Source organism: Metarhizium brunneum, chromosome 1 (genome assembly GCF_013426205.1).
Source record: "Metarhizium brunneum chromosome 1, complete sequence".
Classification (NCBI taxonomy): Eukaryota; Fungi; Ascomycota; class Sordariomycetes; order Hypocreales; family Clavicipitaceae; genus Metarhizium; species Metarhizium brunneum.
The window spans coordinates 2,680,250-2,702,071 of NC_089422.1; the positions used below are offsets into that span (position 1 = coordinate 2,680,250).

The 21,822-nt window shown below is 49.9% G+C and overlaps 8 protein-coding genes across 8 annotated transcripts; 4 read left to right on the forward strand and 4 right to left on the reverse strand.

Annotated features, from left to right (window-relative positions):
* Positions 1-599: 599 nt before the first annotated feature.
* On the reverse strand, positions 600-1,965 carry G6M90_00g008200 (uncharacterized protein; the record flags this gene model as incomplete). The annotated part of the gene is made up of 2 exons (XM_014694201.1): positions 600-1,124; positions 1,183-1,965. The coding sequence occupies 2 exons, from the start codon at positions 1,963-1,965 to the stop codon at positions 600-602; spliced, it is 1,308 nt and encodes a 435-aa protein (XP_014549687.1).
* Positions 1,966-3,372: 1,407 nt separating this feature from the next.
* BRX1_0 (Ribosome biogenesis protein) lies at positions 3,373-4,441 on the reverse strand (the record flags this gene model as incomplete). The annotated part of the gene is made up of 3 exons (XM_014694200.1): positions 3,373-3,968; positions 4,024-4,241; positions 4,320-4,441. 3 exons carry the CDS (start codon positions 4,439-4,441, stop codon positions 3,373-3,375), a joined length of 936 nt encoding a protein of 311 aa, XP_014549686.1.
* Positions 4,442-5,260: 819 nt separating this feature from the next.
* Positions 5,261-6,215, reverse strand: RAB11B (Ras-related protein; the record flags this gene model as incomplete). The annotated part of the gene is made up of 5 exons (XM_066129645.1): positions 5,261-5,394; positions 5,476-5,556; positions 5,631-6,020; positions 6,106-6,118; positions 6,195-6,215. 5 exons carry the CDS (start codon positions 6,213-6,215, stop codon positions 5,261-5,263), a joined length of 639 nt encoding a protein of 212 aa, XP_065985752.1.
* A 2,207-nt stretch (positions 6,216-8,422) lies between these two features.
* Positions 8,423-12,310, forward strand: G6M90_00g008230 (uncharacterized protein; the record flags this gene model as incomplete). The annotated part of the gene is made up of 2 exons (XM_066129646.1): positions 8,423-9,849; positions 11,659-12,310. 2 exons carry the CDS (start codon positions 8,423-8,425, stop codon positions 12,308-12,310), a joined length of 2,079 nt encoding a protein of 692 aa, XP_065986062.1.
* Positions 12,311-12,608: 298 nt separating this feature from the next.
* Positions 12,609-13,743, reverse strand: G6M90_00g008240 (uncharacterized protein; the record flags this gene model as incomplete). Its single annotated transcript, XM_014694197.1, has 2 exons — positions 12,609-13,385; positions 13,465-13,743. The coding sequence occupies 2 exons, from the start codon at positions 13,741-13,743 to the stop codon at positions 12,609-12,611; spliced, it is 1,056 nt and encodes a 351-aa protein (XP_014549683.1).
* Positions 13,744-15,368: 1,625 nt separating this feature from the next.
* On the forward strand, positions 15,369-16,737 carry G6M90_00g008250 (uncharacterized protein; the record flags this gene model as incomplete). Its single annotated transcript, XM_014694196.1, has 3 exons — positions 15,369-16,254; positions 16,312-16,418; positions 16,486-16,737. 3 exons carry the CDS (start codon positions 15,369-15,371, stop codon positions 16,735-16,737), a joined length of 1,245 nt encoding a protein of 414 aa, XP_014549682.1.
* Positions 16,738-18,017: 1,280 nt separating this feature from the next.
* On the forward strand, positions 18,018-20,044 carry G6M90_00g008260 (uncharacterized protein; the record flags this gene model as incomplete). Its single annotated transcript, XM_014694195.2, has 3 exons — positions 18,018-18,086; positions 18,151-18,742; positions 18,801-20,044. The coding sequence occupies 3 exons, from the start codon at positions 18,018-18,020 to the stop codon at positions 20,042-20,044; spliced, it is 1,905 nt and encodes a 634-aa protein (XP_014549681.2).
* A 30-nt stretch (positions 20,045-20,074) lies between these two features.
* G6M90_00g008270 (uncharacterized protein) lies at positions 20,075-20,659 on the forward strand (the record flags this gene model as incomplete). The annotated part of the gene is made up of 1 exon (XM_014694194.1): positions 20,075-20,659. The coding sequence occupies one exon, from the start codon at positions 20,075-20,077 to the stop codon at positions 20,657-20,659; it is 585 nt and encodes a 194-aa protein (XP_014549680.1).
* Positions 20,660-21,822: the final 1,163 nt, after the last annotated feature.

Genomic DNA, 21,822 nt, shown 5'->3' on the forward strand with positions numbered 1-21,822 from the left:
GACGAGGAATAGGAAGATATGTGTCAACAAATGATAGAATAGAGGCATGGACCATGGCACTCTTTTGCACCATAGGTTTTTAATTTGTGCCAACTTGCGCAAAAGAACCGGGCACAAACAAACAGCCCCCTATCCAGCATTCAACTCGGGCCAAGTAGGACTGGCGTAACTGCCGCCTTCAGTATTGCTGGTTCGCCTCTTGCGTCAGCCTTTATTCAGCCTTTAGCCTTTAGCCTTTTATATCTAGCTTTTGCGGCCTGACCTGAATCGAAGGCCTTTAACCAAGAATCCATTCAGATCGAAGCAAGCATGCGGTTCTGCATATAAAGTGCGTTTCTCGGGAAACTTAACATGTTGTCACGAAACTGCCACCAGAATCTGGGGCAGCGAACTGGAACCATTATATATCACCTTGAGGATTCTAGCTTTAACCGGCCTATCTTGTGCGAAGCACCAAATACACAAGTGTTTATTATTTGAAGAGTGGACCTTGCCCTAAAAACAAACAATTGGCTTTAGCACAATGCACCTTTTCAATTCAGGGGCTGTCCCTTCGGCCAACTGTAGCACAATTTCCATCCCGAAAATCAGCCCATGTCTCAGTTGACAGCACCTAAAAGCGTTGATGATGCCGCGAGCCGAGATTCAACCATCGACAACCGAAAATAGTCGTCTAGGAGCGATCCGTCATCGCCTCGAGGTGAATACCGCGAATATGACTGGATAAATCTCGACCCTTCTGGTAACTCCCCGGTTGGACTGGCATCGTTCTGCAATCTAGGACGGTCTTCATCTCGCTCATCGTCAAAATCGATGATGCCTCCAACGTCATGCTCTGCCCAGTTGACCATCTCGTCTAGCCAGCTCCTCTCATCCAAGGCACAACGAACAGCAATCTGGATGGACTCCTGGTCAAACGAGAAGTTTGGATGCCGAAGCTGAATTTCCGTAATCAGCCGTTTTCGTGGATAGCTGTAGATGTTCTTGAAGTAGTATAGCAGGTCCTCGGGGCCTAGCTTTGCATAAGTCTTGATAATACGGCCCCAATGGCTTTGGTCACTCCAGCTTGTAGCCAGGGACTGACTCCTGCCAACATCTTCAACTAAGGGTGATTGTGTAAAAGTCTACATGCCCGTGTTATTATTAGTTGTTTTCGCCAGAATGTTCATTACAATATCATACCTGCTGTTGGTTTGGGTCCAGTCGAGGACAAATGTATTGCAATATCATGTCCTTGACGGTTTCCAAAAAGTCCATCAACTCCATCAACTCGCCCGTCGAATGGCGTCGCATCTGACTTGTACGAATATCGTCCACAAATGGCTCGGGGTGACCAACTCGTGGTCGGGGGAAGTCACCGTGAAAATATACGCCATACAGCCACCACCTGTATAGTGCCCTTCGAAAACGCACTTGCTCGTGAGGACGAAGAAAGCGGCAGTCTTCAGGCTGGTGAAACCATCGCATTTGCGGAAACAGACCTTCCCACTCGCGCACTATGCGGCACTGCTTGAGCAGACCGTCAAGGTCAACTGCGGTCAAATGGACAGTATCCGGACTCGGTCCCGATGCTTTAAGCGCGTGTCGGGAATGGGTGACCTGCGTGAAATTGGCACCAACGGGGTTTCCGGTGAGACTCGGCAAGGAAATTCCGTCGCTGAGAACCACTCCTTTATCCCCGGCGAATCGGTGTAACACCACCTTCCTGGGGTTATATAGACCGCCACTAGCAATATCCTCAGCCGAGGCAGTGTATACCTGAACAAATTCGTCAAAAGGGCTAAAGTCCCGCATGAGAATAGGTAGCAGAATGTCAACCTTTCGTCGCTGGAAGAAAAGAAAGAATTCCGTGTTTGTAAGCGAAAGCTCAAGAGTGGACTGCAAGTCTAGATGCTGGTATATGTCTAGAAGAATCTCAACAGGTAAGCCCGCGAGGTAGGCTACCGAATTTGGGACAGTCGTCATTGTACAAGATTGAGTACTCATTATCAGTATGATAATCCAGGGAGAATGGGTTTGTGGTTGTGGTTTTTGTTCAAACAGCAGCTGTCTTCTGCTGTTAGTAATTTTCCTTTCCTTTCCTCCTTTTTTTTGTTTGCTCTTTTATTAGTATTTTTCCCCCGTATGTTTAGACGCCCAGGGGGTATGAACGCGTTCCTGTATCCTTGCACCGCTGGGAGTGAGGTTTCGACTTGTGCAACACAGAATATCAAACTTGAACCGACGCGGCAATTAGGTCTTGAAAAGAGTCAGTCTTGGCAAGATTCAATGTGAGACCATGTGCATACCTATTTTGAGGAACATGGTGAATATGTGTAATACCCCTCGAGGGCTACAACCGTGGTGGTAAATTACGAAGGCCGGTGTCGACCACTGCCCAATATTCTCGCAATCGGGCCACAAGTCTACTGCCCAAAGCTGATTGCCGAGAAAGCAAGAGTAGTTTTATCTTTCGCCGAGATAGAAAGGACCGATGAGGAAAGACGTGCTGTTGCTGGAGCTTCTAATATGCTCTGCGGTTGCTTCGCGACGACTCGATAGGCACCGGAAGCGGGAGTAGCAAGGATTTATTGTTCTGCGACCCCAGCGTTGGGGCTTGAGACTGGGCAGATAAAGTCCGATGGGGTGGAATTAGAAGTCGAAGCGCATGCGCATGCCATTTTTGACGATGAGCCTATCGTGATCGCGGGAGCCATGATTGCGGGTTTGGGGTTTGTTATTCGTAAGATTCCATGGGAGAAGTTGGGGAAGGGGGGAAAGGGACACGGTAAGATACGTACCGTTAACGGTCAACTGGGCTTGACTCGAAGCCCGCTACCCCCTCCAATCACCCAATAACAACCTTGACTTTAGAACACTGACCCCGGATTTCAGAAGCAGGACTAGGATTAAGTTTCAAGAGTCTAGTAGTACTAGTATTGTACTCCTCGCGGCCAGTAGAGAATGATTTTTTTTATTGTGAGGTTTCAGTGGTTCCATACTATGCAAAATTGGTTATGAGATATCAATTGGTGTCAAATGGCCCAGCCAGGAAGCAGTCCAGAAGTCTCTCTTTTGACTGCAGGCTGTGGTGGATTGCGTTGGCTCCTCTACTTGGAACACCGAGGATAACAACTCGTCTTGATCGTACTCGTACGGGTTCCCTCATTCGGTTCACCAGTAAAGTCAGCATAGCCAGGCCTCATATTTCCTGTTCTCGAAGGCCTTCCAGGTCTTGGTTGACTTCCCATCTTCCTTCGCCTCTGTTGGTCGACCTATTTGTCTCATCTTAAAGGCACTAGATAACTGAAATGAAACCATCAACTCCGGCGCCATATTTGACAAGATTTTTACCGTCATTACCCTTTTCCACCTTCCCGGCTGATTGATCCCCTATGCAAAAAGAGACTTGTTACTAAGCTCGTCCTTGGTCCGCTTCTGGCCACTGCTAGATCGTAATCCTAGCTCTCCCTTTCTTGACAGTCTGTCCATGCTCTGTTCTACTCTGGCATTGTGCCTGGAGGCCTTGGCCTTGCGAAGATCAGAACGGAGTTGATTGGGCGAAATGAATTCTCGGTTTTCATAGATGATCGGTCCGCCAAAAGAACCTTCTTGGATGACGATGGGCGTAAGCACAAATCGAGGACCAATTTCAATGAGCTTGATTTCGGTGTTGCCAGCTCTGCTAGTCGCACCGCCCTTTGGTTTCTTGCCTTTGTCATCGTCACCTGACAGCACCATCGAGCCTTCTTCCTCGCTGGTTTGATAGTTTCGTACCCAAATTTTACCGTCGGCGAAGCTGAAGCCCATAACATGGTCGACGAAAGGCTTGGACTTTCGTGCTCCTTGAGGCACTCCAAAGGTATGGAGGAACAGCTCTTTGATGACGCGTAGGTGCGCCTGGCTGTCAAAAGCAGCATCAAATGACAAGATCGGCCGAGATCCCTTTAAGCAGTTTCCGGTAAAGTGCAGCTCTTCCATTGTGTGCACTGTTCAAGGGAACATTAGTTGTAGCTGCAAACAACGAGTGACCGGGATACTTACAGTTCTGAAGATGCAGTTTGATGGCTGGGCCATTGGGAATCTTGCTTAGCCACATATACAAGTCTTTTCCTTTTCTGGCCTCGAAAAAAAGTACATTATTGCAGTTGTAGAGTTCGGCAAGTTCGTTGAGCTCGTTCAGCTTGGATTTAGAGTCAAACTTGACATCCTTTCGGCCATGCGGCAACATCGAAGCAATATCATTGAGCAGATGTCGGTGTCTGCATATGAAACCAGCCAGTCAGAACCTGCAAACTCGTTTTGGAATCGACGAGGCTGTATAAGGGAGTAGCACTGACCTGTAAGTAACACCACGCGAGGAGAGAATCAGTACCCGTTGCTTGTTCTTCTTGACGCCATTATTCGCCGACTCGGGCTTTTGCCCATCAGTTTTAGACAGTGATTTGTAAACGGCGGCCATTTTCTCTTATGATTAGCGTCGTGATATATTGGAAGAGCAGTGTTGAGTCTCGCTGACACCTGGTGAAGTTACCGACAACCCGAAAAAAAAAATTAACTGAGTCCTTGATGCCATTATCGATAAGCGATGAATATGTACAAATTCCCACACGCTAAGTGTTTCGCAGTGGGGCCCAGCTATGGGTACTTAAGTACTTAAGTAGCAATCAACACGACTGGACCCACCAGGCGCCTGGCGCGACACACTGTCAACTGTGTGCATGTAATTGATGTTCTTAATGCTCAGTGTTGTCAATATCTGAGCACAACTTAGGTACCCAGTCCTGTGCTGGAGCTCCATTTGTTAGCTGACGATGGCACTGACCCTACATTATCTGCATTGGAAATATAAAAAGACAGGTTTTTACATGTTTTACATAGACATGGCACAATGGAGTGCCCTTGAAGGAAAAACCAGGAAACTCAGATGACCTATTACGCATGAACGGAAATGCGAGTCCTTGTGTGTGCACGGAATGTAGAGGGTTTTAAATCATTAGGGACTCATTCAGCTGCTATACGTAAAGAGGGCCATCTCCTCTGGTAGTGATCGTCCAACGCACCGGCCCAGCTCAAATGTCATGACAAAGAACAAAAAGAAAGTCAAAGTGTCCGCGCCTTCTAATTATCAATAAAGACGTAATCACCATTCCTCGTTTCCTCGATTCTGCGCCGAAAGACTCTTCCCATGCGTGACATGCGCCCCCCCAACAGTCGTGCGAGACACGTGGTATCTATCCCAAGCCCACGCACAACGTGGTGGGCTGTGTGCTGAGATTGATTAGCAGCATTTGCCGCTCTTAGCGGATTCGTCGTCAGCCGGCTTGCTGAGCGAGATGTTGGTTCCGGCGCCGATCGTAGCCTGAGCGCCATCGCCACTGTCGAGAGCCTTACTGGACACAATCCGGTAAATTTCTAAGTTGGACCATAGTTGTTAGAAGCGTTTAGACAATTAACCATGCTTACATGGCACAGCAGCGAAAATAGATTCCGTACCAGTGAGAATGTTTTGGAAGGCAAGCTCAACGTTGCTGGCATCCAAAGCTGAGGTCTCGATGAATGACAGGTGGTTTTCACCTGCAGTATGTCTGGTCAGTGCATGCCAGGAATAGATACATGGCAGGGGCGCATCTAGCTTGGATCGTACGTACTGGCAAAAGATTTGGCCTCTTCAGTGGGCACTGCTCTGAGATGCCTCAAATCGCTCTTGTTTCCGACGAGCATAATGACAATATTAGCATCGGCGTGGTCCCGCAGCTCCTTCAGCCATCGGGTGACGTTCTCGTAAGTCTGATGTTTGCTGATGTCGTAGACGAGTAGGGCACCGACAGCACCGCGGTAGTAGGCAGACGTAATGGCGCGATAGCGTTCCTGCCCGGCAGTGTCCCAAATTTGCGCCTTGATTGTTTTGGAATCGACCTGAATCGACCTGGTGGCAAACTCGACACCGATGGTGGACTTGGAGTCCAGGTTGAACTCGTTTCGGGTAAATCGGCTGAGAAGGTTGGATTTTCCGACTCCAGAGTCTCCGATCAAAACCACTAGGTGATAGAAATGTTAGCCCCGTCGCGCGGCAGAGGAGTCTAAGCGAGGCCGGTCAGCCATTGGGGATGGCGGTGGGTGTACCTTTGAAGAGGAACTGTCACGGGCGGCAGAGCCCCTATCGTTAGTGATTGCGCAGCGAGATCGAGGGGCAAGGGAGGGGCAGTCCGTACATCATATTCATCGTTGGCCATGGCGGCGGTATTGGGTGTGAGAGGAGAGTTCGACAAGCGAAAGCGTTGCAGAGCAGTGTTGGCGGCAGATGCGCAGAGTTGTTAAGGGAGACGGTGTATGTCAGTCGTCGAAGTGGATGTGGTGGTGTGGGTGCAGATGTGTGGAGGGGGAAGAGTTCTAAAGCAGGTGCGCGTAGTTGTTGTAGCGTGGAGGTCCAAGGTCAAGGGTCACTTGAGCATGCATGTGCACCAGTTGGCTTCGAATGAGACCAGACTTAACGAGCGGTGCCGATTGCTGATTAGACCACTGCTTTCAGCACCTATGCCAGGCCCTGGTGCATGGAGGAGTCAAGTCTTCAGATTGCATGTGGTCTTGAAAGAGACTGGCCCAGGCATTCACTTGGGAGACTACATAGAAGCAGGCGCCCGACGGACGACGCCTTAGAATGGTGTTCTGTGGCCTCCAAGACAACATTCAACATTGAATACTGACATGGAACGTTGGACTTTGAGCCTTCAATGTTCCCACATCAACAAAGCCTGGGCGGCGCTCGGGGTCCCGCTCAGGCAGTCATCCGTCAAACAGCCAACAGAATGGGGCGTAAAATGGCGTGGATTGATTGGTAGAGCGGCGGAGGCTCAGGCCAAAGGATGCATCAAGCACCAACAATGACGGGCCACTGAACCAGACGTGTATCAAAGGTGCTGTGACAAGTTCGAGTTTTTCTTCCAGGAAGTCGATTGTACTCCGAACAAAGTGCATGCATCTATGTATGTTACCTATAGCAAGCAATGAATGTTCACAAACCGCTCTGAACTTCCACATTGCACCCGCCTTTCATGGAGAGCCTGGGCATGGCAGACAAGAGTCTGGCCTCCCTTCAAGGGCCGTCGGCCGATGGACTCCGTTGATCTTGAGATTGCTGGGTACTTAAGTAAGTACACTCTCGATACAAAGCCAGCCATTGTATTTGGTGATTTTGCTGCTGCTCTGGTCTGCATATATCGGGCTCGTCTGCCTGCCTGAAGGCTGCAGCGTTGACGAGTGCAGCTACATACAGTCTATGGCACATTAGATTCGCCTATCAACAAGCATACGCTAATATACTCCAGCCTACTTTAAGGCACCAGCTCGGGCCAAACACTTTTTTGCCTCCCATCGTAATGAAGCAAGGCAGCAATATTGCAGCCACTTAATCCGTAGGAGGATGAACGGAGTGGATCATAGATTCATGACGAACTGGATCTTACTCAGACCCAATGCAAAAATGTTTGCATTGAAGTGCTTTACTGGGAATAATATTGCCCGATCAGTAACAAGACCGGAATCTCTCACCCTACCCACTGAAGTTTGGCATCGATTCGGTGCACGGATGTCCAGTGTTTGGGGCCTTGTTACAACATTGGATATTGGCGTCGATCCTTGTTTCGAGGGTTCCGTCATACCAGGTACCTCGTACCTACATACCATGTGCATGTAAATACATGCCCCGACAAGTCAATGGCCCGTGTCAGCTTTGCAGAACGACCGACTCGTCCTGGTTAGAAACTAGTTGCATCAGAATGTGAAACAGGCGAGGAACCATTGTCTTGATCTTCTGATGACACTTCGTTGGTGCTTCGTGGAAGCATTTCAGGGTTGGAACTTGCCATAAAATCTCAAGCGTTACAGTTGCTCAGTCATACATGTATCCAAGACCATCATTTCACCTGAACACTTGCCAAGGAACTCAGAATACCAACGATGCACCTAGTAGGAAGGTACCTAAAGGTTATATAGCCTGGTATTCAAGGCTCAGCTGTTGGCAGCTGGCAGCATCTGCAGGAGCCCTATTTATCGCACCAGACTGTTTGCCAAATGCCAAACGCGGTCCTTCATGAGGAAGGAGCTTTGAATATTTCCGCACCCTCTGTGCTCGATCTGTTTGTCAACTCCGTCCGTCGAAAAGGATAAGTAAAATAAACTTCCGCGTTCATCAGTGCCGGAGTAAAAAAGACTCGAATACATGGGCCATATCGCCATCCAGTCCAGCAGTAATGACTCTGACCGAGGCCAGCCTTTACTTCATGCACTGATTTCACGATAACGCGTTATTAATATAGACGCAGCCGCCTGCGAGATACTTCCTCAGGTTAGTAATCAGAAACCAAGGCCGTGGTTTCGAAATTAACGAATAATTCTAGGTCTCATCCGGATGTGACTGACAACTACTTAGCTTATCGCGCTAATGACTTCCGAGGATCTGTCTCTCTCTGACCCTTCTTCTGATGAAAGCTTGTCACTTTCATCTGCTTCTGAAGAAGCATTCCCACAAGATGAATGGGCTGTACGCAGAATACTAGCAGAAGCGAAAGTCCAAGGCGAAATAAAATACCTGATAGATTGGGACGGCTTCGATCTATGCGATGCCACTTGGGAGCCTGCCGAACATTTGAGCGAGGGTCTCTTAGCAGACTGGCTAACTGCTAAGAAGAAAACCGGTAAGAAGACAGTGCCAGGGTTTAAGATTGATCAATGGAGGCAAGCTGTGAACGACGACATTCGTGCCAAGTATGCAAAACATACAAAGAGAAATCAGCAAAGAGCACGTTTGGGGCTGGGGCAAAGCGAGCTAGACTTCACATTAGAGCAGTGGATAAATTCGGTGCAAGGACCATCGGAGGATGATACAACACATACAAATGAAGAGCACATCCAGGAGAAATATTCTGCTCCTGTTTCAGAGCCGCCTACTACCGAGCCAAGGATAATTGGACAGAGCCCAGCCAGGATCAATGATCAATCTAAGGAACAAAAGGCAAGAAGTTCACTTCGTGAGTCTCAAGGAACCCAAGACAACCGGACTCTGCCGATTAAGGAAGGATCAGTCTTGCAGTTTGTGTGTCAAACCTCTCACGGCCCTCCAGAATCTCCACAGGATTCTCCAAAGAATGAGAAAAAGTCACCGGTACAAGCAGCACAGGCCGGTTTATGTGCGTTAGATTCACAAAAGAGCACATTGAGTTCTACACCTAAGTCTAAAGGAGCACCGCATCAGCCCGATTCCCCACCAAAGACTGCTGTTAGGTTCAGAATACCGTCAGTTGATTCGGCGTTAATGCCAAATGTGTTCGTTGGCGGGAAGAAGCGAAAGGCTCGACGAAACCTGCTGGACGCGGCATCCGACCCGAGTCGGCCGCCAAAGTTCCTGAATCACCACAAACAGCGCTTAATAGAGAAAGGATTGAGAGATAAGGAGGGCGTGACACCTCCAAGAAAAGAGGGCAATGAATCTCTGAGAGTGCATCCCATACAGGCTGCTATGCAACCCATAAATACAATGCCCACGAGTGGTAAAATTAGAGGCATTCTCGTACCTCGAAGTTCTCTGGATCGTGTTATACCAAAGCCTAGCCCAAAGAAAAAGAGGGTACACTGGGAAGATGATCTTATTTCTCAGAAACCTCAAATCCCAGCTGAGTTGGAGAGCCTTTTTGTTTCAGATGAGCCATCAATAGTGGCTCTAAATGCCGATTTCTGCGCCATGGGAGCTTCTGCAGAGTCTCCCTCCAAAGGAGCTCCTTCAATTTGTTCAGCGCAGCTTCCCCCCAGCTGCGATCGTTCTACAATCTCTAAACCATGTCAATTCGGGAGCCCTGACGGCTTATTCGCAACGTTAGACTTCAGAGATCTACAACTCAAGAACAAGCCTTCCTGGTCCTATTGTTTTGATGGTTCAGATCGGCTAGTATTTTGCCATGTCTGCACAGTACATGATCTTCTCTCGCAAACGGCGTGCGGAGCGCTTGAGGAATTGAGCATTTGTCAAGGTACAACTTCATGCAGTGGCATGGACAAGAATATCGTTATGTTGGTAGCCAACCGGCTACAATCAGGGTATTTTGCCGCAGTATGTTTTCAAAATGACTTCTGCATTCTCATCTTCTGCCCGTCTTTTCTGGACTGGACAGACGCATCTCCTGACATCGCCAATTCACCATGTGAGAACATTGGGCTTAGGTTCTTGATCTTTAAACCAAGTCCTTTGTTTAAAAATTCAATGCTAGCCTCTATTAACCCACTATCGTCAAGGGCGTCCGACTTTATCGCCGGTAGTCTCAGTGCATTCAACTTCTTCTTTGGAACCATATACAGGGACCTGGTATTTAGTCGGAAAGATGACAAGGCCACAAATAATTTCTTTCTGGTATTTCCGCCCTCGTATCAAGAAGAAGCTGTATTGGTTTCACAGTGGTTACGGGAATCGGTACCCAGTTGCAATATAAAATCGAGCTTGCAACCCGGCCAGTGGTCTAACTTCTTGACACTTGACAGTAGCATTGTCATATTTCATGAAGAAGTTCTCTGGACTATTCCATCGCTCCCGAATATATCTACCATTCTTCACAGCCAAAGTTGGAATCTTGAATGCTTTGTGTTATCTTCCTCCGGAGATTTTGGGCAAAACATCCAACGATTTAACCACACTGGTCCAATAGCAGGCGACTATCGCCTAACTCAAGTCTTTTCGCAGGGAACAGTAATACTGCTCACACCAAGCTTCGTGGTATCCCAACCAGCGCAAGTGTACAATTTTCTTAAATGGTTCTGGCAGCATTATGATAACCATGGTACAAAGCACGGACCAGCAAGGTTGGCCGTATGCTCTGACATATGTGACTGGTTGTTTGATCTATCACAAAGCAAGGGTGCTACAAGGGGAGTGTCAGAGACATGCCATCCAGGCATCAGGGCGACTGAAAGAGCTGTTGAAGCCTTAACTAAGTGTTGCAATCTTATGCAGTATATTATTGCAGAAACAGAGAATTTCGAAGAAGGACCACTGGTATACGCGCCCGATGTATTGGATGGAAATGATGAGCAGAGCCTCGTCAACTGGTTTGGTTCCTGGGCAATGCTCCATATTCAACAATTCAGGAATTTCCTTGTGCTAGGGTCCAGCTACCAAACAGAAGCGAGGTTGTCACGGGTTATTCGACCGGTCCAGTTCGTGACATGCTGTACAGAGCACCTCCCCCCTCAGGACCTTGTCACAGTTCAAACACCACATTATCTGCAACCGGGAGCGGCTAGCGTAATTCCAGAAGCTATGTTGGCCGCAAAGACGGGAGAGTTCCTCACGGATATCGAAAAGGGCTACGGAGGTTTATCCTTCTCCCCTCTGGTCCTGTATCGATACCCAATCACTTGTTGGGATTCTGAGACTATTTTACAATTGGGGGATTGCAAGTCGTGTTTCAAGGACTACAGCAACTGGTTCAATCATTTTAAAGAGCCATTCTTCTCGAGACCGATGGGGTTATGCTCCATAAATATGCTACCTAACTACAAAAATACTTACTTGGGGCTATTCTATACTAGAGATGAAGAACAGAAATCTGTGTGCTCTTCATCTCGCGAAGCACAGGTCCAAAACCTTCGTCCCTGGATTGCCATTTACAGGCCTGCTGATATTCACACCAGACCATGGAAGAACATGGAGTTATTGATTTGGGACCCTTTAATCCGCAACAGTGTGTTTCAGGGCAATGAATTTTACGAAGGAGAACTTCTTTCTGCTCAAGAGAGGCTTGTTAGTTATGTTGTGGATAGGAGTCGGGATTTAAAAACTACACTTCCTCTCGAGCGAGTCTGGGTTGGGCCGTTCGATGACCACCAGGACGATGGATTTGTGGATCCCTTTGATTGCGTGTTGAGCTGGATTAGGACCATCTCTAACTCGGTGAAAGAGAGACTTCCCTTGTACGGGAAACAACTTTCATCTCGAGGATGGAAACAAGTCAACCTGGAAGATTTGCTCACGAGGGCCGGCGAAGGCAATGTTCCGCGGCAGATATCGGAAACCCAATCTGCTAATAAGCAATGTCTTCCACTCCGGACAGTTTTTCAGGCGCCCAAGCCGAATATAGGCGCCAGGAGGTCGCCCATATGCAATAATCGCTTACAGGCGGCTATGTTGAGACACCAAGACTCGAACGAGATATATTTCACCTTTCAACCAACCTTGAAATGGTATGGCGAGCAGGTGGCGGCGGGCAGGGGCCTTCAGCACCTTAAAGTTTTAGACTGGCAAACTTTCTTTACGCGTCACAAAATCCACGATCCCGAGGATTAAGGTGGACATAGGTTGCATCATTGCATTGGAACAGAGATCTTTAGACTATACAGCATTGCTAGGCACGGCGTTAAAATTGGGTGGGCGGGGTTGGGCTCCAGGGAATAAATGAATGTCTCCTGGCTTCTATTTAAGTTGATTCGTTGCTAGCTAGAGATAAGGTAGAGTCAACTCTAGAGGTTCGTAAACAGCTTTGTAATATGCACGCCATTGTTTTTGCGACTAGCAAAGCAAACAGACGTCCTCCAGTGACTCGGTCTTTGGTGAGCCGGCCAGATTGAGCGCCATCAAGTAATCATCATCTTGTTGAAGCAGGAAAGTTCCTGGTGCTCAGAAGCACACCCTTGACGCGCCTAATGTTATCCCTCACTTTGCGAATTTCATCTTCTGGTTCGTTCCTTTTTGCGGACCCATATATATCATAACCGCCGACAAACTCAGTATATCCGCCGTACGTCATACCATCAAGATCATCCCGGAGGAGATCTAACAAAGTCTTGACATCCTCAAACCCCTCGCTTTGAGCCCGGTATTGATCTTTGAGAATGGAAAGGGATTTTGTTAGAGAGGTCAATGTATCGGCATGGCGCTTAGATGTGGGCTCAGATTCCTTGGGAGCGGGCGTAGCATTCTGGTCTATTAATGAGGTTTGCGTCCCGATGTCGCGATGAAACATTTCTGTAGGGTCTTCGGCGTCGCTGCCGTCACTATCTTCGGATGATGTGGGCTTGGAAGTGGTAGATGGGACCACGGACACGGTCTTTTCGAGCTGGGCTACCAAGTTGTCGAGTCTCTTATACGTTACGTCGTGCAGCTCCGTTCGTGCATCAGTCAAGTTCTCAACCATGGGGGCAATGAGGTACTTGCTGGTTGCGTATAGGACGGTTGATAGGCCAGCAAAAGCATACAAAGTGTTGAAGATGCCATTCTTAGTAACGAGCGGCGGCGGCCGTTCTGGCTTGACGAGGAACTCTGGGTATGTGACGATGGGAGGGCGGTCGCTGGCGGCGCTGAGCGTTGCCGAGTTGTGCAAGACAGACGTGGTTTGTGTGCTACCTGATTCGGGCGTATCGTTCTGTACAAGGGCACATGGGTCAGCGACTTATTCGACTGCTCGGCATGGGATAAACAAACAGGCGGGCAATTCAACCGACTTGTGATGATGATGATTCTGGATCCACGTCTGAGTGCCCTAGTAGCTTCTCAACGTCGCCTTCGCTGATGCCTTTGGACCTGAGGAATTCGGCCTTCTTCGCCGGCGACGCTGATTTTACTGGGTCTTCGTCGAGGAACCTGCGCGCGATTTGAAGCTGCTGATGGTAATCAGTCTGCTGGGCTGGTGGTTCCGGCTCGATGGCGTTCTCGGCCGAGGCTTCTCGCTGCCATGCCGGGACAGCGGCAACAGGCTTCTTGTTCTGGTCAGAGTCGCCCATGCCTGGTACGCTTAATACGTTCGATGAGGCGTCGTAATGGAATCCAGGGCGATTATCAGTGAGAGAGGCAAGCGGAGGAAGCAGACGTTAAATGGGACAATTGTGCGGACCCTGTGAGCTGGGGATGCCTCGGCAAAAGATCAGTGACGGGCGCAGTCAAGAAATCTGGGGAACAGTCGACGCAACGTGCAAAGGAACTGTCACAGGCCAGGCAGCTGCAGCGAGCCAGCCCAGCGTCTGCTTAGCGCCTGCTCAGCGCCTACCAGCGTCTAAGATGACCAGACTTGACTTGACCACATGCAGCCCCACAATGCCGTCAGTTTGCCGCCAGGCAACGAGTGCCAACTGTGCCAGTGCCTGCCTATCAATTGATGTCTCCACCAATGGTCAGCCGCGCCAGGTCAAGCTACTCGTCCTGCCTGCCATCGCACTCTCACACCCTTGGATTGATATCCCGGACGCTCCCAGCATCTCGAAAACAGCTACCTTCAGCCTGTTCTATTACATTCTGCTTCTTGTAAAGGCGGAGAGGCCCTACGTAGCATCAATCGCTTTTTTTTTCCCCCTTGGAGCATCCCTCAACCCGCGACCTGGCGCCACGAATCCAGCCTTAGCTCTTCGTTGGCATTTCTGGTGACGATTGGTTCCGTCAACATCGCAACCGGGGGTGATTGAAACAAATATTGAACTGCGGACTCCATCTCCCATTATCCGTTGATTCTGGTCCGTCTCGACGCTGGCTTGCTGGTCATCCTGGCTACACCCCGACGTGTCAGAGTGTCCATTGGCCAACTGGGCGCATTTGTGACACCGGCGAAGGGCAAGGCTGAACATTTGACTGACCAATTCGCGATACTCGTCAGTCACACAGCAGGTAAGCCATCTTTTCTTTTCTTTTCTTTTCGCTGCTGCAGTCTTTACCCAGCGTGCCCAACATGCCTCTTCATTCCTCGGGAGCGCCTCACAATTGTTGCACCGTGCGATTCCCATATCGACCAGACGACATCTTCATGAACCTGGTCCGTTTGGCCTGCAACAACATTCAAAGGGAAATTGCCATTTGCCGCTTGTCCCTTACCAAAAGAGACGGCGATATGAACCACAAAGCCGGGTCTGAGCCACACATTGCGTGAAAAGGTCGCATTGAGGCACAAGCTGTGTCTGGAGCCGTCTCGTGCTCTGGGCGCTCTGGCGCTCTGGCGATCCGATGCCTTGGCCTTCTCCCTGGCTGGCCACCTGGCCTGTTGTGTCGTGTTGGCGCGCCGTTGCTTCGTCATTTGTGTAACCCGACTTGAGGGTCTCCCGCTTGTTACTTGTCGAGCACTCGAGGCACACGTGCAGCAGCTTTTGGATGCAACGCTGGCCAATAAATCGAGTTCTTTCGGTGTCGAGGCTTGAGTGCTGCACGAGTACTGTGCCACCTTGACTTGGTGACGGTTGGCCAAAGTTGGCCAAAGTTGCAGTATCAACCATCTCGACAGCGAACCCTGGATTCTACCGCCCAGGCCATCCTCTAACTTCCAAACCCGAGACCTTCAACCTACTTGGGCTCAGTGGTTATTGCTTGCAAATTGAGTCCGTCGATTGGGACATTCCTCTCCCCTACAGCAACCTTTCGCGCTACAATGGCCTCACGACCGCGGCGTTCTGCCGCCACAAAAGCAAACGAGTCTATCTCTGTTCATGCAAAATGGGCTGACGCTAGTGAAAGAAGTGAGCGCAGTACGATGACTTCCCGCCGATCTGGCCGCACCTCTGGCGCAGGTGCTTCAAGAGACCTGCCATCGTCCCCTGATGAAAGCGTTACGGTAAAGACGACGTCCAGGTCGACTCGTGGTGCCAATCGACGAAGTGATCGTTTTGACGGAGGCGAGATTGTCCATGGTACTAGAAACCGTGGTGGCAGGAAAAATTATGTAATCGACTCTAGCCCTGACGAGGAGGAGGAAGAAGATGCTGAAGGTGATGACGTTGAAGACGCAGATGAAGATGCCGAAGGAGATATGGAGGTTGATGCCGAGGGCGACGATATTGATGCAGAAGGAGAGGAAGATGCAGAAGGAGATATTGATATGGATGCACCGGTAGTCTCACGTACGATTAGGGTATCGCAACCCGCTCCTAGGTCTGCCGCCAAAGTCGCTGCCTCCAAGATGGCCATTGGCGAGGATGAAGAGGACGAAGACGAAGACGATGACGACGAGTTAAGTGACCCTGTAGACAGTGATGAAGGTGAGCAGACAATGGGATTTGGTGATGAGACAATGGCCGACGAGGATGCCGAGGGCGAAGAGATAGAGGTTGCAGGGGAAGACGAAGAAGAGGAGGAGGAAGAAGAGGAAGACGAGGCGGAGGAAGGCGACGAAGATGCTGAAGGCGAAGAGGTTGGCAATGCTGAAGCCGAGAGTGATGGAGGTACTCGGGAAGGCACCCCTGATCTTACCAAAATGACGAAGCGTCAGAGGGCCAGATTTGAGGAAGAACCGCAGGAATACATGAAGTTGTCTGATGGTAAGTGCATCGTCATCAGCAGAGCTACAGGGTCTTAGTAGCTGACGTGAACAACAGAGGTTCAAGTGAAGAAGCACTTCACAGCAGAAGAGCTGTCCATGAGGCGACAGGAAATGGCTCGTCGCCGTCGCAACCTCAGTGAGAAGCGCAACGAGGAGGTCAAGGTATGCTGGACCACAACATGGCCTTGCAAAACACGTAACTAGTTCACGTATGCTGATGGAATTTTAGATGGAAACTATCAACAAACTTCTCAAGAAGCAAGCGCCAAAGATTAATCGCAAGGCGGCCGCTGCAGCTGCCCGGGCCGACAGTCCTACAGAGGAATTGTATAGACCTGATCCTACACTCATACGCTGGGTAAACAGCAAGAATGGGAGCAGAGTATCGGTGCCCGCGGATATCATGACCGGTCCAGCCGGCCAAGTCTTCTCGAAAGGTGGCGGTCTGGCATCCGGGAAGATGGTCGAAGAGGTAGCTTAGACGAACCTGGCAGCATGCACGACTTGACCTTTGAGCCCAGGTTGGGAGGAGATTCATGCTGTAGTGGAGTCGAGGGTCAAAGGACGCTTGTGAATTAGAGGACAACAACATCAAGGGAGTATTGGTTTATTGCCTTTTGACATAGCTAGGCAGGTACTTGAGTGAACTTTTACCAAAGGGGACTTGACGTGAAGACAAACATGGTGTACTCAAAAGCGCCAGCCACGATTCGTAATACGTTATTCGAAAAGCATCCACACCGGTGTATTGAATTACAACATAGCAAGGAAGACGGGGGCTTTGCCTTTGTGCGCCGAGGTTGTGAAGCAGTGATTGATTGAGCCTCCAGTCTGTAGACGAAGGGCTCTAAATCTATGACTCTGCTCGTGGCACAGGAACAAAAGCCTACGGCAGTGAAGGCATGCAAAAAGAGACGGCGGCTTTTGGGGCGCAGAAAATCAACTTTGCGACGACACATACAATATATGGTCATGCTGCGATGGGAAGACGATGTGACGTGGCTTTGTTAAGTTGATAGGAAGGGCCCTTGTCGTCGTCATGGTGTCTGCATGTGTCGTCTTCTCAAGACAATTATGGAAGCAGTATTAAGCACACTCAAAACAAAATGGCACGTCCATATCATGCTTTGGTTAACGAATCGCACAAATGTCAAGGCTCAATTCAAGGCGACGCCACGGCCCAGATTTGCGAATTGCGACGTTGCTTTCGCACCACATCCCACTACCTACTTGTAGGTACGTTCGACTACTTTACCTGACTTTGTTCTCACCCAAGTCTCACCATCTCATCCCAACCTACCCAGCCACCACTTAGGCGACAAAATGTGAAGGAAACATGGTTCAACATGTTGACGATGTTCATTGCTACTACCTTGTTCCGTCTCTTTGCCACTTCCCTTTCTCCCCCCCGCCCCGGCCCTTGTCCTGTCTTTTGCGTGTTCCTGGATTGTTATATCGAGCTCTCCTTGTTCAAAAAGTCTTCTTTCAGCTGATGCACCCTTGCCCCGTACAGCAGCGGCGGGTTTATTATATATATCTGCCCAGTCGCTTCACTACTTTTGTGTCGACAATCAACGCACACAACCCCCCCTGCCCCTATTCTTCCGACTTCCAGGTGTAGTTCCTTGGTATAGGATAGGACAGCTTACAAGTACAAGGCCCTGTAAACGACGGCGAGCCACGACTTGCAAAAAAGAGCGGCCGTGGAGTGTCTCGTTTCGGGGCTATTTTTGTCTACCCGATCACCAACGGCTTCGACAGATGGACGACAACACTCAACGATACTATGCTGGGATGGCAACCCCTGACCACAACTTCACCCCTCCAATGGTAAGAACCAACCGTCTGCTTTGAATTTTGGGAATCAGTACAAGCTAATAAGAGGAATTTCAAGCCTTCACCCAGGAATACGAGCACGAGCATGAGAAACAGGGAGCTCCCAGCTGGAAACATCAACCAGGTCACCCAATATGGCCGGCCCGTCAATGGCTATGTCAACGTCAACAGTACAGGTAGCCAGAGAAACCCCAACCACAACTATCACGCCTTAGTCAACCACAACCTAAACGCCAGTGCTATGATGCCTTTTGCCGGCCAAGGAAGTCAGCCTACTCCCGCTGGTAGCAGCAGGCCAAAAATGCATCCGCAAATGCACCCGCCATGGTCTATGGCAAGCAACTCTCCGTATCAAAGTCCACACGCCCCCGGCAGGGTTGGAGCAAACACCCCGATGATAGCTCGTGGACAGGCACCGTTCAATTCTCCGTACCCCCAACAATATCAGCCCCCCCCACAACGAATGATGCCGCCTGGACCCCACGAGAATCAACTCCCAAACCGAAGAATGGCTCAATATTATCAACGACCGCTTGCACAGCCCTCCCCAGATATCTCGCGGGACGTGATTCGGCAGGGGCAATACGGACAAGCTGTTCAAACCGGCGATCAAGGCACCAGAGAGCCTCGTTTGAATATAACTAGCACGCGTAAGTTCCCCTTCTTTCAGGATTTATTCCGCACAGTTCTTGCTAAGGCGCGAGACAGGTCCGCAACCCAACACGACTCCAGCGGGCACATCTTGTCAGATGCCCAATGTTACCTTCCCCGGCCGTCCAAACACCTACAAGCAGCAAGATGACTCTGTTAACGAAGGGGCCAAAGGGCCAGTTCTCACGGTGGAACCGGAGAGCGTGGTGACGCCGCAGTCTATAGACACTGGAGATGAGAATGATTTTCTTTCAGGTGCACGGGCGCCACGTCTTTCGGCTGCTGTTAAAGAGGGAGTGGAGAAAGCATTTGAAACTGGGCTGCTTCAGGGTCAGAGCGTAGTCTTCTCAAGCGTTGAAAAGGAGTTTCGCGAGAGCCGCACTATTTTCGGGGTGACGACGACTCTGCATAGAAACAAAGCAGCGGATCAAGCCATCAAAAATGTTCAGGACCGCCTTAAAGAATTGTTCGCTGCCTGTAAGGCAGCGGTTTCGACGCACCCGGGCGTGATACAGACTCGACAATCGCTAGAGAAGAGCATCAGTAACGGTAACCAAGAAGCTCCGGCACATCGCGCAGAGGAGACATCACGAACAAAGGACGCTGCAGCTGGGGCCCAGGAAAGTAATGAAAAAAATCCATCACGGGCTAATCAGACTATTCATAGCAACAAGACCCCCAAGAGTGCGAGAAGGGAGGCCAGATCCCAAACGCCGCAAAGTTCGCAAATAGTCCGAGGCCGCAGGCCCAGCAAACGCAAACCTGCGGACTTCACCATGCTTGGCGTTATTGATGAGTATAGTTATGAAGGGAACAAATTCCCTTCGTACCAATGTTCCGACGGGCATAGGCGTATCAGCAGTCCAACCATGGTCGAGGAGCGCACACAACAACAAACCAGAGCTCCTGCGAATCTTGCGAATCCTACTCCGGCTCCGGCCATGGGCACGCCATCCCACACGGCAAAGACATTCTCCAAGCGGGAACTCGAGCCAGAAAGCGACCGTTCCCGAGTGTCGAAGAAGACCAAGGTCGCTCACCCATCGGACCCAGCGACTATGAGCCTTCCATCTGGCGCATCATTTGAGCCTGTGTTGTCCGGTTTCGCCAACCAAAATGCTACAGAGATTATGGCCGGCGAGTTTAATCAGCTTCAGAACCTTGCGTGTCATATGCAACAACAAACGGATCCATACGCTGCAGCTGGCATTACTCCAGCCGTTTTCCCAGGCAATGCGGAAAACAACTTGTTGCAACCAGTTCAGCATACCCAAGCGCCCGCGATAGTACCTGGTGGTTAGGACCCTCAGACTAATAGCGGACTCGACGAAATGTTTAATTGGGAGCGGTTTGAGGCAGATTTCGGCCACGATGGCACACAAACCATCAAGCTCGAGGACGCGGAGCAAGCTGTCGCAGCAAGGGCAGGAGATACAACCTACGTGTCAACAGGAGAGGGAGTAGCAGAATACGACCCATCTGTGTGCGATGCCCAGGGACGTCGCGAGAAGAAGCAGATGCCAAAGAGGAAGGAAACGGACGCAGCCGAGCGCCACAGAGCAGCGGATCAAGGACCAGAAGGCAGAGAACTGCAGGGCGAGCAAAAGAGGCCAGCAGTGAGAGGCGGAATGGCTCCGATTATCGAACAAGGCACAGCTGCGGGTATCCCCTCGCGCGCGTGTCAAGAATTCGATGCGCCCACGATGAGCTCCGCGAATGCTGCCCACGGTGGAATGCTCCCCGCGGCAGGGGACGGTTCTACGTACGTGGAACCAAACCTGCTTGGTTACTTTGACTCTGGGTTTGATGCGTACGTAGGGTACGACGGCGCAGACAGCTACAACGAGCCGGGCGTCCGGGCGGGAGGACAGTTGTTTTCCGACCAGTTGGAAGACTTGGGGTTTGGGGTGGGATAATAGCGCACTCATTTCTTTCTTTATTTCTTTATTTCTTTCTTTCTTTTTTAAAAAAAGCTTGCAGCGATCATCTTTTGCACAATATTAAGAGGTATGTTTTGTTTGCATGGTTCAGTGGGCAGACCTGAGAAAGGTAAGACGACACGGAGGACGACGCCATCTGTCGCCGCAGGAAGAGGGATGAGAATTGGACTTTCTTGGGAGAAAAGAAAGACACCAGCCAGACAGGATAGATAGAGTTGTGTGTTACTCGGTACCTTGCGTTGATTTTGCTTGCAGGCAGCCAGAGTTTATATTCGGATTCGGCTTAGAGATGCCCGATGCTCGATGCTCGAGATGGAGACGATTCCGGACACGGGTAAACTTGGAGTGCCATAGACTAAACAGTGCTAAACTCGTTCTTTTCCTCTATTTTTCATTTCATTTTATTTTTAAATCAAGTTGGGTGTAGTTTGAAAAGATGAGGCGGCATCTGGAGGACAGAGTACCGAGTGCAACAGTCTTGCTAAGCCGGCACGTTGACCCTGTTCCTAGATACGGACCACGCCGGCAAGGCTGCCCAGTTAAAGGGGGGCCGCGTGATGTAATTTGATTATCTGCAGCCATGCATGCATTGCCAAGGTCCATGTTCTGTTTCATGTTGCGAGACGGCGTATTCACGCCCCCGCCCAGAATGCGTATGCGGGGGCGCTTCGGACCAAGCTTGGGATTCGGATATGTTGTCTTGGAAATGCCCAGCTGCGGGCTGACGAACGCACGACGACGGTAGGGATAGTAATTGCCTGGCACGGATGGACCTGGTGCGACTTTGATTTTTTGAAGATGCGCCGTGATGTGCAGACGAATTGTGTTGCGTGTGCATGCATGTGTGGCAGCACGAGCATTGGCATTTAAAAAAATAAAATAAAATAAAATAAGCTGAGAGAAGAAAAGCCAGGCATATTACGTGCTACATACCTAGGTACTCCGTACATAGCAGGTAGGTTGGTCGATACACGCAAAAACATGTTGTAATTATCAATTGAAAATGTTGAAACCATGCCCTGCCCTTGTAAGGCTACACGTGGATCGACACCTGGACCCTGGTCAGTCGACGACTATTGACTTGTACGGAGGAGTACATAGGTACTCCGTAGCTGACATTGACATGATTCTGCGCATCG